General features: G+C 38.7%; 1 protein-coding gene across 1 annotated transcript in view; it reads right to left on the reverse strand.

Annotated features, from left to right (window-relative positions):
• Positions 1-14,811, reverse strand: part of cubn (cubilin (intrinsic factor-cobalamin receptor)) — an 80,799-nt gene that overhangs the window by 39,548 nt on the left and 26,440 nt on the right. Inside the window, exons 21-33 of the mRNA XM_069512874.1 lie at positions 13,920-14,145; positions 12,430-12,560; positions 11,287-11,476; positions 10,586-10,746; positions 9,588-9,769; positions 8,570-8,726; positions 7,121-7,308; positions 6,548-6,707; positions 4,912-5,093; positions 3,449-3,617; positions 1,577-1,758; positions 800-956; positions 29-145 (exon numbers count right to left, since the gene is read on the reverse strand). Coding sequence (XP_069368975.1) covers positions 29-145; positions 800-956; positions 1,577-1,758; positions 3,449-3,617; positions 4,912-5,093; positions 6,548-6,707; positions 7,121-7,308; positions 8,570-8,726; positions 9,588-9,769; positions 10,586-10,746; positions 11,287-11,476; positions 12,430-12,560; positions 13,920-14,145 — 2,202 coding nt within the window. The remainder of the gene's footprint in view (positions 1-28; positions 146-799; positions 957-1,576; positions 1,759-3,448; positions 3,618-4,911; positions 5,094-6,547; positions 6,708-7,120; positions 7,309-8,569; positions 8,727-9,587; positions 9,770-10,585; positions 10,747-11,286; positions 11,477-12,429; positions 12,561-13,919; positions 14,146-14,811) is intronic.

Raw genomic sequence — 14,811 nt, forward strand, 5'->3', positions numbered from 1 at the left:
TTTGTTGAGCTTGATAAAAGCAGCTCACATGGTTCCTGTGCTCTGATGATCCAGCTACAGTTCTGATTGGCTGGGTACGGTGCTGGGTACTGTGGTGATGCAATGGCCCCACCCTCATTGTTTGTAATTATTGTTGAACCACAGGCTGTTGAAAACAAAATAATATGGTCAGCTTCCTTCAAACCTCAGCCACCGGACAACAGTTCACCTACAGTGGGTTTTTGTGTTTTATAGTGCAACAGACTTACAGAGGGAGAATTAATGTAGGTCTGAATGAGACAGAAACTCTTCTGTTTTCCTAATAACTCGTTTTTCATTAATCAAGTTTATGTTGGTGAGTATATTGTTATGTAAACTGATTAATTTCTCAGTACAATGCTGAGTAAATGCAATAACAAAATATCAAGAGCACAGCCATTGGTGAATTTTCAAAAGTCAAATTGAGATTCAGATTTGGTTTCTCTCTCCTTTAAAATTCATTGTAGAAATATTTTTTCTTAGTTACAATACATACACAGTAGGTTATTCAGTTTTGTTAACTTAAGTTGATCTCTGTAAATTTGTGCAGTGCAAATAAGGTGAACTTGTATTTCTTTTATATATATTGTAATCAAGTAGCTGTGTTTGAGATCAGATGTGTGCTTTGTGTACACTAAAGTTAACAGTACTGTAGGCAAGCAACTGTGATGTTTTGAAATTCTTACAATCTGAATAGTGGACTGCTGAATTAAAAGATGAAATGATGGGTGATATTTCACCCATGTTCAAATGAACGATACTGAATGTAAAGAAGACTCACCCTCGGAGAAGTGAGCACTAAACCCACGGTGGCTGCGACTGGAGTCAGACCGAAAGCGAACAGTGATGATATTCTGGGTGGAGGTAATGGAAGGAGGAAGACTGGTGCCACACACACGGGCAAGGAGAGGAGAATATATGGTTGGACCATCATGGACCTACAGAGGGACAGACATATGACTCTGGAAAAACTGGCTTAAAAGTCACTGCATTTACACTCCACACTGCAAATATTTGGACAGCTACACATTTCCACTCTTCAGGATCTGTGCTTCAGCACTTGTTTAGCCCTCCCCTGTATTCACCAGAGTCAATTACGGCCCTCCTAAACTATTCTTTATGTGCTGATCTGTCAGTTTTATTGGCTCAGTTCTACTCTATCCTTCCCTTGCTTAGTGTCTTCAAAATCTACATTGACTCAGCTGATTTCAAAATTGAAACAGAAATCCTGAAACTAGGGCAGCATACAGCTCACCTGGTAGTCATCCCCCATTTTTTCTGTCCAAGACTGAGACGTTTCATACTTGACACACATACTATCTTTTTCTTCAAAGTAAATGTCATGAAGCACAAAGAACAAAAAAAATTATTTTACAAATACTTGGGTGGGTGCACCCTGGACTATATATTGTGCTTTTCAACTATGATGGACAGATCACTTTGTACTTTGGTTCTTATTCACCCATTCAAATGGGATCTGCAGGCTCAAATAGATAAACAACAAATTGGGTTACCCTACTCTCTTGATGGATCAGCTGTTCCTAAATCAATCACTCACATCCACATAGTCCCAGGAGCAGCTGCTATGATGTTCAATGTCCAGGTCGGAGAAATTGAAGAGAATACGATGGTGGGATTCTACACTTATGACCCAGGAACAGTCCACATTATTTGGATAACTGCTGGGATACAACGGAGAATGGATTTCCCCTGATGGAGCAGTGACTGGGCCCCCACAACCTGTAGGAAAAATGACAGTTTATTAAAGGTTATGGAGAGTGTGATCAGTGCGATCCCAGGCACGTTGCATCACAATACATTTAATGTCTCTCTGTGCGCACAAACATTAAGCATAAACAAACTTTACAAAGTAAAACAACACAGGGATCTTGCGGTAACTTGCGGTAAGTAACTCTGTGATGGTAATAAATCATCTTTTAAAATGTTGAACTAAGTTCAAAGTTCCAAAAATGAACTAGTTCACATTAATTTGATAAAAACATTTTATTGGGATGGTTATGATACAGATGACAAAGTTACAATCATGTATTTAGTCATTAATCGATGGTGTTAGATCATGAATCCGGATCTCTCCGGGCAAGCCAGTGTTAAATGGTTTGTTTTAAATAGCGTTTTTCTAGTTCTTATGAATACCCAAAGTGCTTTACAATACAGTTTGCCATTCACACATTCACACTCATACAGTGCATCTATTAGCAGCACATTTATTACTATGAGGGGCAATTCGGGGTTCAGAATATTGCCCAAGGACACTTCGGCATACAGATTGGGAAGACTGGGATTGAACTGCTGACCTTCTGATTGGAGGACGACCGCTCCACCCTTCAGCCACTCAGTGTGGAAACAAACACTGAGTAGACTTCATGTACTGATCAGGTCCTAATAATTTGTGATGAGTGTTTATTAGTTAAAGTGAGTACAGGTCAGCAGGAGTGTGGAGGGAGGACACAGGAAACTCCAGCATGGTACAAACCAACCTTCTGATCATTGCGCAGCTGTGGGTCCTGGGAATAACTCCTGTATTTTCACTTTTTCTTGCCACTGTTCTTCAACAAAGTAATTTACCCACTGGTTCATGTTAACGGGCTCTACTCCTTTCATCTTACTGTTTGTGTCACCCTGTGTGAGTGAGTGGGGGTGGGGCGAGGCCCCGGGGCCTGTGTGTGTGTGTATTAACTCCGCCTTGCTCCCAGCCTAAGGTATCTGGGAGCCCACATACACATTTTCACTCGCTCCTGGTATTTCACATGATGGGCTACCGATACGATTATGATTTTTTTTAAATGGTGTTGTAAAATGTACAGCATTCACTGTCGCGGAAGTGAACACCACTCACATTCACCATTTGTAAACTGATTCGGAGTGGACGGAGCAAGCCCCTATTCTATTTTTTCCATATCCCTGTTCCAAACATCTATTTCATATATGGTCCCCAGGTAGGGAACCTAACCTAACCACTGTGGCTGGTCTTGTTTAACCTTAACCCTAACCCCCACTGAGATGCCCATATGTACATTCCAACAGTTTATAGTCAAGATTGTCTATCTTCTGATTGTACTTTTTCCCTTTTAACACCACTCATGTGATAAGGGACAATATTTACAGTCTTAAGTAGGTCTAAAAACACATTCAAATGTGGGCATTTGAGTACTATATGAATACAAATTTGATCAAATGTGAACATGACATTTAATGTTGGTTTACATTGCTTTTAAAGGATTTTTACCTTTTCTAACTTTTTGGGGTTTTTAACATCCTAATTTGACACTTTTTAGTCTGGATGCCACCTCAAGGAAACTTATGAACATGTCACTTATAAAAATTGTTACCACTCTGCCATCCCAATAGTACAGCTCCTACTATATTGTGTAGTACTGTGTGGCACAGACAAACAATAATGTCCACCTACCTCCTGGGACTTCAGCCCAGCTTGCATTAAAACCTCGACCGCTGACATAGGCATCAGACTGGAAGCGCACTGTGAGCAGGTTACCAGTGCTAGAGACTTGCATTGGGCTAGATGTGGTGCTGCAGAGTTTGGCTAGCTGAGGGGCTGACAGGTCTGGGCCTCCATACACCTGAGAGAATGCCACAGATAAAGGTCAAAGGGCTGCAATAGTGTTTAAAAAGCAATCTATGACATATAATGTGTTGCTGTGTTTGTTACTAACAACCTAATGACTTGTGTCCATACTTGTCCTGCTGGATCTTAGTGTTACATTTGACACCATAGATCATAAGATTCTGTAACAGAGACTTGAACAACATGTAGGGATTAAAGGAATGGCACTAAGCTGGTTTAAGTTGTGTGAGATAGATTCCAGTTTGTTAATTTTAACAATGCCTCCTCCATGCACACACAAGTAAGTCATGGAGCTCCAAAAGGTATTGTCCTTAGACTGATACTTTTCACTTTATATATGCTTTAGGCAATATCATCAGAAAGCACCACATACACTTCCATTGTTACGCAGACGACACCCGGTTGTCCAGTGAAGCCTGATGATTCGAATCACTTAGCTAAACTTCAGGAATGTCTTACAGTACATTAAAGCCTGGATGACCCAGAACTTGTGCGGACAGGAACTAGAAGAGGAGATAATATTACTCCTGTCTTAGCTTCTCTTCATTGGCTCCCTGTAAAATTCAGAATATAATTCAAGATCCTGCTCCTCACGTATAAAGTCCGTAGCAAACAAGCCTCTTCATATATCAAAGAGCTCGTAAGACCTCATTATCCCAATAGATCACTTCACCAAAAAACACAGGCTCTCTCGTGGTTCCAAGAATCTGTAAGATTAGAACAGGAGGTAGAGCATTCAGCTACCAGGCTCCTCTCCTGTGGAACCAGCTCCCACTCTGGGTTCTGGAGGTAGACACCATCTCAGCATTTAAAGTTAAACTAAAAACGTTCCTTTTTGATAAAGCCTATAGTTAGTTCTGGATCAGGTGAGTCCTGAACCATCACTTAGTTATGCTGCTATAGATCTAGACTGCTGGGGGAACTCCCATCATCCACTGAGTACTTCTCCCCTTCTCTCTGTCTCTTTATGTAAAGTGCCTTGAGATAACGTATATTATGATTTGGTGCAGTACAAATAAAATAGAAATTGAATTGAATTATACTCAAGGCTACATTTACGTTCTCTTCCATGTTTTAAAGGGGGGGTGAGGTGAGGGGTATTCAGCTGCAACACAAAACTTTTACCACTAGATGTCACTAAATTCTACACACTGAACCTTTAAGATAATTACAATTGTGAGATGACATGAATTCACCATAGAAAAGTTGAACAGTTTAGCAGTTTTTATGAACTATATATTGCACACTTAAAACATAGCTAAAAAGAGTGATACAGGTCCCCGTCTTACCTCCAGCACATCGTAGCTGCAGTCTTGGTGGAACTCCACATCAAACTCATAGATGGTGAGGGTGATGCTGCTGCCAGGTGATGTGGTGATATACCAGATACACTCTCTGTTTTCTGGATACCGGTTTGGGTAGTCTGGGCTGGTAAAGGAGCCCCTGGGACCAGAGAGCTCTCCACCACAACCTGAAGGTCAGAGGGCACAAAAGAGCAATGGTCAAGTGGGCAAAAACATCACTTAAAGTGTCCATATTTTTAATACAGTGAAGATCAAGGCTCAACAACTACTGTTATACAGGAACAAGTAACAAAGGTCATATAACCACTTGACCTTAAATTCTAACAATACAATGGGTGAAGACTACATCAAACTGAAAGATTTATTTAAACTCTTCCGTGTCAGCAAAGACACATTTTCTGATGACATGACATGACTTTTACCGTACTCTTTTTCCTTGTCTTTGTTTTTTCACTTTAATTGATGAAGACCCACCATGTAAACCTCTCTGAAATTCTACAAAACCCTTTTTGTTTGGTTATCTGTATCAGTATCATTCAAATGCTTGTCAATCATTTGGTACATGGTCACAAAGATAAATAATTTATCCAAATTCTGGCTGTAATACCCGAGAAATAGAATAAACAATATCTTATTCTTACCAAGTAGCCTATGAACAAGTTGATCAAGTCTTTAGTCTGGTAATTCTTGCTACAGCAATCTGAAGTCAACAGGTATCTGTTACATCTGCAGTGTCTAATTGGGGTAAAGCTGTCTCGGCCAGACTAATGTCACCGGAGTAAGCCAGATACGCTAATTCAAATTTTGTGGGACCAGCACCAGATAGTTACAAAGTCAGAGGAGAAAACAATTTACTCTCCTGTTTATCAAACTTGGAGGCTATAATTAATGATTTATTGTTACTCTATTTGTTCTACAGTACCACACAAAAGGACTGTTGGAAAGGGAAACATTTAATTATAATAACTGTATCTGTATAGCACTTATCTAAACAAAGTAACAAGTGCTTCACAAGAAAAAGAGTTCACAAAGCTCAACATGTCAAGTTAAATGTCCCTCACTACTTTAACTTCCCATGGGAGCTTCTTTTTCTTCTTATCCTTTCCTGGCATGTCCATCTTAAAGAATGTATGCATCATTATTTATGGGACAGTTGATTGTGGTGGTAGACAGGAAACCCATGGAGAGACTTGCAACAAAGGCTCCTAGCCTGAGTTTGTAATTATTCAAGATCATATACAAGTCATATACACAATAACAGACACAGCAGTGTATTATTGGGTAATGAAATTCTTAATTCTTAATTATGGCTTATTAGGTACACCAAAAACTATTTAAAATATTACAGGTTTAGCAACATGAGGATGAAACAATTAAGTTCTAATTTAACAAATTTTAATTAGGTCTTGCAGTGAACCTGTACATTGCAAACAATAATTTTCCTTAGGATTCCCAAACTATTAGTGCCTCATGACAGGAAAGCAAAAATATTTAGAGGGGATGAAAGTAGGGAATGTGATTGTCCACATCGTGTCCAAAGGATGCTCCTCTCTTATTGTATATTTTGAATCGTATAGATCTCTGTATGTAGTGTCTTATTGATGTGGTCTGGCTCACTTACCATTCTGGTACCACATCATCTGGAACCCAGACATTGATGCAGAGGAGTCTGTTCTGAACACCATCGTGAGGGCTGAGCTTGTGGTGCTGTTGGCGGTGGGGGGGCGGTATCCACAGAATGTACCAATAAGAGGAGCATTTTCGTCAGGTCCATCGTAGAGCTAGGGCAGTAACATTCAGAGGAGGCATGAGTGGAAAATATCATACACAGCCACACCACCTAACAATAGTCAACATTGGTCATAGTACTATGACCATATAAAGATAAAACATTTTAAGTCCACTTTGGAAAGATCGATTTAGATGAACTGGAAGTACAACTAAACTAATACGTAGAGATAACCAGTAGCACAGAGCACAATAAAATGGTTGTGTATTGGGAAATATATCCAATTTTAAATGTGTGTGTGATATCATTAAAATAGAATAGACCATATATGTAGATGCAACATTGACCGTTTTAGCAGATTTGGCTGTTTCTGCCTATTGCTTCCATCCTATATATATATATATATATATATATATATATACACATGACGATAGTATGGTATGGTAATGACATGCATCTGTGTACCTTGATGTAGTCAAAGTTGCAAGTGTTGGAGGCCTCCAGTTGAAAAGAAGTGAAGGTGTAGTTAATGGTGTTTCCACTGCTGGCCTGGATGGTCCAGCTGCACTGAGAGTTGGGTGGGTAGTTGTTGGGAAAGTTTAGTGACTCCAACACTCCTGCATGTTGGCCTGAAATTAGCATGCTACGGCATTCTGAAGAAGAACACAATCATACAATATTAGGACACAATGTAATCCAATGCATTTCATTTTAACCAGGTTTTTGTTGTTTTCTGACTTCAGACTTTGTCTGAGGTATGATCCTTGTTGAGGAGTTTCCGTATATCCTCACCCATTACTGTATATGCCACTATATATCGTATTATGTATATAATGTATATTAGATTACATCTGTACACCATTAAGAGAAGAGTGCCTGATTATTTCCACAGATCCCCTTCTCTCTCTAAGCAGTACACAAGGTCAGGTTAGAGATAAAGGACCAACCAACAGTACATTGTAGTGTCTACACTTAGAGACATTCACATCTAACTCAGATGCCCCAGGGAGGCACCAACTTCTACTCTCACCAACTTCAACTCTTTTGCGTATTACACCAGTATCCAATAGGATGCAAACACCTACATGTTGCATAGAAAGTGACAGCATTTCTAGCCATTCATGGATGTGCTGTTAGAAAGGGTGACACAAGTAGAGGAAGATATATGAGGATGCTGTGGGAGACATTTTCAGGCTTGAAGGTGACAATTGCTCATGTTAGCATTTGTATATTGTTTCACCTTCTGGTCTCCTTGATGCATCAAGTCTACATTAAAATCTTCTGCATGAGACATCAGCTGCTGCCTGAGTTCTCCTTTCAACCAGCTTCCAGAAAACTTCCATAACAATCCTGGATTTATTTATGTTGCTTTCTCAAGGATATTCAGAGTGCACCAACCTTGATCAACATCGACAAAGTCATTTCACATCGGAATTATATATCTGAGTATTGGAAACTAGTTTTAAATTGTATCATTACAGCAGAAAATACATTTAAAAGCCAATAATATTTCCTGCACGTCATTTTGAAAATATATTAAAATTCATCTGTATTTACTTATAAAGATGTAATTTTCTCTTCAATTCACCACACCACTTTTATTTATTTTACTTTCTTTTTACTCATATTGTGATGCTCCAATCTGTCATCATGTAAAGCCATATTTAAATGTCACATCATTATTATATTTGAATAAAATAATGACAGAGAGAAAAAAAAGGGTGTAGCAAGTTTTGTGCATGGTATTTGTGCAAACTTACACTCTACCCTCTTCTACATATCTACTTAGTGTAAAAAAAAAATGCTTATTCAACTTAGTCCAGCAACACACAATCTTATTTTGCAAAGTTCCCAAAGTTTAACATTATGGCATGTTTAGACATTTGCAGCCTGCGTGCGAGTGTGTTTTCATACTAGAGGTGTAGGATGCGAGGAAGCCTCCACCACTGATGCTGCTGTCAGTGCGTAGTTTGATGTAAAGCTGATTTGTGGAAGAGTTGATTATGCTGGTCAGCTGATTGCCACACAACCTGGCCAGCTCTGGAGTATTGCTGTTGTTACCATCATATACCTAAACACACACACAAATTGTCATTAAAAATTATATTGCATGAAAAACAAGAAAAATCTCAAAATAACAACTCTTGATATTTGAGATCTGTCAATGCAAGCTCTACTTTACCAATCTAGGCTGATGGCCTACAGCACGTGTGTATTTAGGATGTGTCCAAATCCATTTTAATTTCAATCAAAAAGGATTAAGAACTTTTAATTATTAATTAACTAGATGCATTACCATCTTTATAACCACACCTAGTTTCAAGACTAACTCACAAATTATTGAGTAATGAGATAGTCTGAAACTATAGCAAAGACACTTTGCTTGTGCTTGGTGCTGCTTGAACAACATGTCATATTGGTTCTCTTTTGCTGTGAGACATTAATTTCATCATAAAACCAACTAATATTGATATGTCTGGGTTTGGCATAATAAAAGCAGTTCACTGTTAAATGGTTTGTATTTATATAGCTCTTTTCTGTCTTGATGACCAGCTGTTGGAGGACGACCGCTCTACCCCTCAGTCACAGCCGCCCTATGATTATGCAATCTTGTGATTTGTTGGCTATAAGTTTGTGTTTTGGTGTGAAGAGTGCACTTTCACTATTTTTCAACAAAAGACAAAAATATATAAATTCATGTTAATCCAAATATTACAGCAACTGCATATTGGTTCTCTGTGACAAAGACAGTCAGCCTATAAGTTATGTGACCAACTGTTGATAAGTGAAACTCAAATTACTGCAGATCACCTACATGTGTTGTGGTAAAAACTTCAATTTATACTGTAACACTTTTGAGTATTCAAACTGAAGAATGCAAGGGCTCAGCCTGTACCTATAATGCACATACATTTTGAGGTATGGTACTCACAGCAAGGTAATCGAAAGAGCAGCCGGAGCTGGACTCCAGGTGGAAATCAGAGAAAGAGAGAAGGAGCTGGCTGCCTTGGCTGGTCCTGATGTTCCAGTAGCACTCAGCATTAGGGTGATAGGGCAGGGGGTAGTTAGGGGAGGAAAATGCCCCAGATGCAGTTGCCAATGTCCCTCCACAGCCTTGGAAAAAAGGGACATCAAATTGACAAGATAGATGAGTAAGTGTATGTATATATATATATATATATATATATATATATATATGGGGTAAAGCAGCTCATGCTGAAAATAAGAGCAACATTTTGTCACATTTAGCTTCAAACCATGTTTAAAAAACTGGTGTGAATTTTTGAGAGTCACTTTTTTGCACATATACAACAATATTTGTCAACTTAGAGATATTTTAAATATTTAAATCCAAATGTTAAATGTTAAATCTAAATGCTAAATCTAAATGTTAAATCTAAATGCTAAATCTAAATGTTAAATCTGAATCTAAAGTTGACAAATATTGTTGTAAATGTGCAAAAAAGTGACTCTCAAAAATTCACACCAGTTTTTTAAACATGGTTTGAAGCTAAATGTGACAAAATGTTGCTCTTATTTTCAGCATGAGCTGCTTTACAAACAGCTCCCCATATATATATATATATATATATACATACACTTACTCATCTATCCATATATATATAGTGTGTGGGTTAGGATTATTAGATCAGTAGATTTTATATGAGTAAACAGAGAGAGGACATTGTGCTAAATATACAAAGAGAAAAACATCAAGTAGTTTTTCCCTCTTGTGTCTGTTATGTCTATTCTGCAGCAACGTGCATGTTTCTAGGTCATATCTCCCAATACTTTTCAGTTAACTTCAGCCTCTTCCATGCCTTTACATTATTTGGCAATTGATATATTTCTAATAAACTGCAAACTGCATCCTCAGCTTAAACTGGCAAAAAGAGTAAAGACTAACATGACAACAGTATTATCACTCACCAGTCTGTGAGCCATCCCAGTGGGCAATGAATCCACCACGTGTTATAGTGGAATCGGAATGGAATCTAATCCAAAGGCGGTTGCTATGGGATACCAGCACTGGAGGACTCTGACTGGCACAGAACTTACCAATTAAGGGAGATGTCTCATAACCACCATCCCTGCAAAGGACAGTTTCAAATGTCAGTCGTAATATTGAATAAAGAATGCCAGTCTTGTACAGGCTGCTTATATATCATTCTGCTTGGTGAACTTTAACTTCAGACTGAAAGGGAACTATTGGCAGGAATTTAATGTAAAATAATCCTCATGATGTTTTCACCAGTTCGTTTCATCTAGATTGTATGAATTGTAGTTTTCTTTACCCCAGAAAAGGCCCTTTATATTTAAATACTTTATATTTACAAAGAGTGAGTCGTCTCTACAGAGGCTGCCATGTTTTTTACATTAGTCCAGACTGGACAAACTAAACACCTTTTGAGTTTTTATGACAGTTGAAGCTACCACAGGTTCTCTTTCATGTTTTGAAGGGGAGGGTGAGGTGAGGAGTATTCAGCTGCAACATGCAACTTCAACACTAGATACCACAAAATTCTACACACTGTACTTTTAAGGATTTTGTCTGATGAAAAAAACACATGAAAAAGAGGCCTCTTTTCTCTATTTACAGACAAACTCTCCCACCTTAATTATTTCCTTACCTGATCTCCACAAAGTCAAAGCTGCAAGAAGGAGATGAACCCTCCAGCTCAAAGTTGGTGAAGTTCAGCAAAATCTGCATGTTGACCTGCACAGTGATCTTGAAGATGCAGTCTCTATTGTTGGGGTAGTAGTTAGGGTAATTGGGTGAACTGAAGGACCCTGTAGTTGTGGTGAAGGTCTCACCACAATCTAATGCGAGAGAAATTAATAAAATTAATCATTAAGTGCATTTTCATTTTGTTCAGATAAAAATATTATATTACTTCATAGCAAATTTATTTCGAAAGAAAGTTCTTCCAATTGTTGTGCTGTGGAAAACTACCTAAACTTCACCAGAAACATAGACCAGATTACTTTTTTTTTGTGAATGGAACTTCCTCACAAACATAGCACAACTTATATCTTTATGGAGCAATTTGTCATCACTGTTTATGTAAATCTCTTATGAATGTTCACATGCTTATGCATAGGTTGTCTTCAGGTAGAAATCTGAGATTTTGTTCTATGCCTTTATCAATGTTCAATGTTTACTGTTCAAGTTGGGGTGACACTGAATGGATAAAGCCTGATTTTAAACCTGAATTGGTTGCCCGAGGCAGTTTGAAAAGTTCCACATTCCAATTTACCACATGGCTGCAATCAAAGATCTGTTGTATACACTCAACAAAAATATAAACACTTTTATCTTCATGAGTTAAAGTCAAAGATCTAAGATTTATTTTGTACACAAAAAGGCTTATTTCTCAAAAAAATCTTTAAATTTGTGTTAAAATCTATTTTAGTGAGCACTAGGCAAGTTAAAAAAGTAGGACACTCAGAGAACACATTCCTCCACCAATGCCCAACAATGAAACCACATTTCAATTCACTAGATCTGGATTTTTATTTGGATCTGCAGAAAATTGCACAAACTAGTATATTTCAGACCTGTAAATATGAACACTTTTTTTCATAAACATCAATTAATTATTATTTGAGGGATCAACAAAAGTGTGGTATAACACCTTATCATGGCTATCAAAAATAAGATCATGCCCATCAACCTTCATAAATACATTGAAATTAAGTCACACACCTCACAAGATACACTTATGAACTACTGCTGATAAATTCTACTGAGTGCACGGGCCTGTATTGTGTACCTGTGGTAGCATTGATGGAGACATAGCTGGCAGAAAATCCCTCTGTGGCTAGACTTGAATCAGTCACAAACAGAAGGGTCAGCAGGCTGTCAGTACTAGTGATGGATGGAGGCACTGAACGTCCGCAGTACCTGCATGAAAAAGGCACAGCAGATGTTGTCAAACGTCATTGACTGGCTGAGGGGGTAGAGTGGTCTTCCTCTAACCAGAGGGTGGGCGGTTCTATTACAGGCTTCCCCATCTGCATGAGATCCATTTTTACATATGACATATGAACAGTATGGTGCCAGTGTGTTGGTGACCCTCACCCCCACATTGGGATTTAGGACAGCACTCTTCTGGCCAGACACTTCAGATGTTGTACCTGGAACCTGCTAGAGCCACTCTCCTGGTTCAGGGATCACAGCCCATAATGCTCAATTTACTACTTGGACCACATTGTTTGTAAATAGGTAGTTTGCAATTGCAATTATATTAAGGTATTAGTTAATATAGTGTGGAGGGTCCTGACTGAGCTTCATGGCTGTCTATTCTATAATTGAAGAACTAGGGTGGGGGTGAGAGCACTGCACTGGCAGTAGGCGGAGGTGAGGATGAGGATGTGGCAGTGTGTGTACGTATTCTGATTTGTGTTATGCTATAGTCTTATTGATAAACAGGGTCCAGTAACTGTAAAATTAATCTATTTGGTTGTGTTTTACTTGTCTTTCTGTTGAGATGTATTCTGATAGTAGTTGATGTTGTTAAAAGTGTACTCTATGTAGAGTTTTGTATTGAATAAGTTGCAGTTTTGGGTTATTTGGCATTGAGATGTTATTGCAGATATACATCCCAGAGTTGGTGTTTGTGGTAAGTGCTTTCACAGTCTGGGGCTGTCATGGGAGGTTATTATCTGTTTTTCTGAGATGCTGTACTGTAAATAAGTGTTCCAGATGTGTAATTCCTCTTCACTCATGACTTAGCTAATGCCATACCTATTATGAAATTATTATCATACTGTTTGGGGGGAGCGGGGATGAAGTTAAGATGAATGCAGCAAAACACTTCTCCTTAAAGAAATCTTCGGAGAGCGTGCAGGGGATGGGGACAAGAATTTGCATCTAATATGCTTGGACTTAACCCCCATAAAACATCAGTTGAGAGAACTGAAGATGTCAGCTGACAGATCAGTAGCATGTCGTCAGGGCAAGCAAATCAGGAAGTGCTTGACCTGTTTAAGCTACAACTAGACATCAATTAGATAATACCGAAGCAGAGGTAATACCCCTCCATCCATCTGATCTCAGAACAACATTCTGCCCCATAATGTATCTAATGTTGCCTGTTAGCCTGAATTTTGTAATTTATTGTCCACTTATGTTGGCAGTAGGATATAGTCTCTGAAAGCTTTTTTGACTTCTAAATGATACATCGTCATTTTTTCGTTGTCAATATTGTCAATGTAGAGTCGAACATACACACACATAATATATAAACACCATATACTGTACCTGCCAATCTTGGTTCCACTCTGCACAGTGCCATTGTCATAGACCTCCAGGTAATCAAAGTTACAGTTACTGTGGTACTCCAAGTTAAAGGAATCAAACGACAGTCGAACCAGGTTGCCTGGAGAAACACTGATGTACCAGGTACAGTTGGCACCATGGGGGTAGTTGGTGGGGTGGCCAGGGCTTGTAATGGTGCCTGAGGGACTGGTCAGTGTATCACCACAGCCTAGAAATGAAAGCAGGACAAATGGTCAACACTAAAGTTTGATAAATTGAGAAGCTCAAAGCTGCTTTAAAAGACACTAACTTAATTTAATTGCTGAAATTCTGGTTCTTATGTCATGTTAAAAGCAGCAGCTGCAGTTTCAAAGGCCCAACAGTCCCCTTGAATTATTCACAGCTACATATTGGTGGTAGTTAAAGGTTTCTAACCCTAGACGTTACTATCAAACCAGACACCCCTATCTAATGAATGGGTCTGCTACCAACAGTCTGGATGTGTATACAGAGGCTGTGACTTCATACATTCTGTGAGGACTGCTGAATTCAATCAATCACCAAGGTGAGTTACAACAATGATAAATGCTGGTTCACAAGCCAACTCAGACAGTTAAGGTTGAAAATGCATTTAGGAGTGGGGACAGGGGCAGTTTCAAAAAGTCAAAGTACAAATTTAGCAGGGCGGTCAGGGATGAAGCCATGTAGCTGCAGAACAGTACTGTGAAAAACTCCAACATCAATTCAAACCTACCAACATATCAATGATGCCACACCCTATTAACCCAAGTTGATAGTGTTCTAGTTGCACAGGAGCAACGTTTGTGTTAGCCAGCCAGCCATTGCTAGCAAAATCTGTTACGCGTAATATGCGTAACAGATAACGCATTATTTG

This window comes from Paralichthys olivaceus, chromosome 17, assembly GCF_024713975.1.
Source record: "Paralichthys olivaceus isolate ysfri-2021 chromosome 17, ASM2471397v2, whole genome shotgun sequence".
Classification (NCBI taxonomy): Eukaryota; Metazoa; Chordata; class Actinopteri; order Pleuronectiformes; family Paralichthyidae; genus Paralichthys; species Paralichthys olivaceus.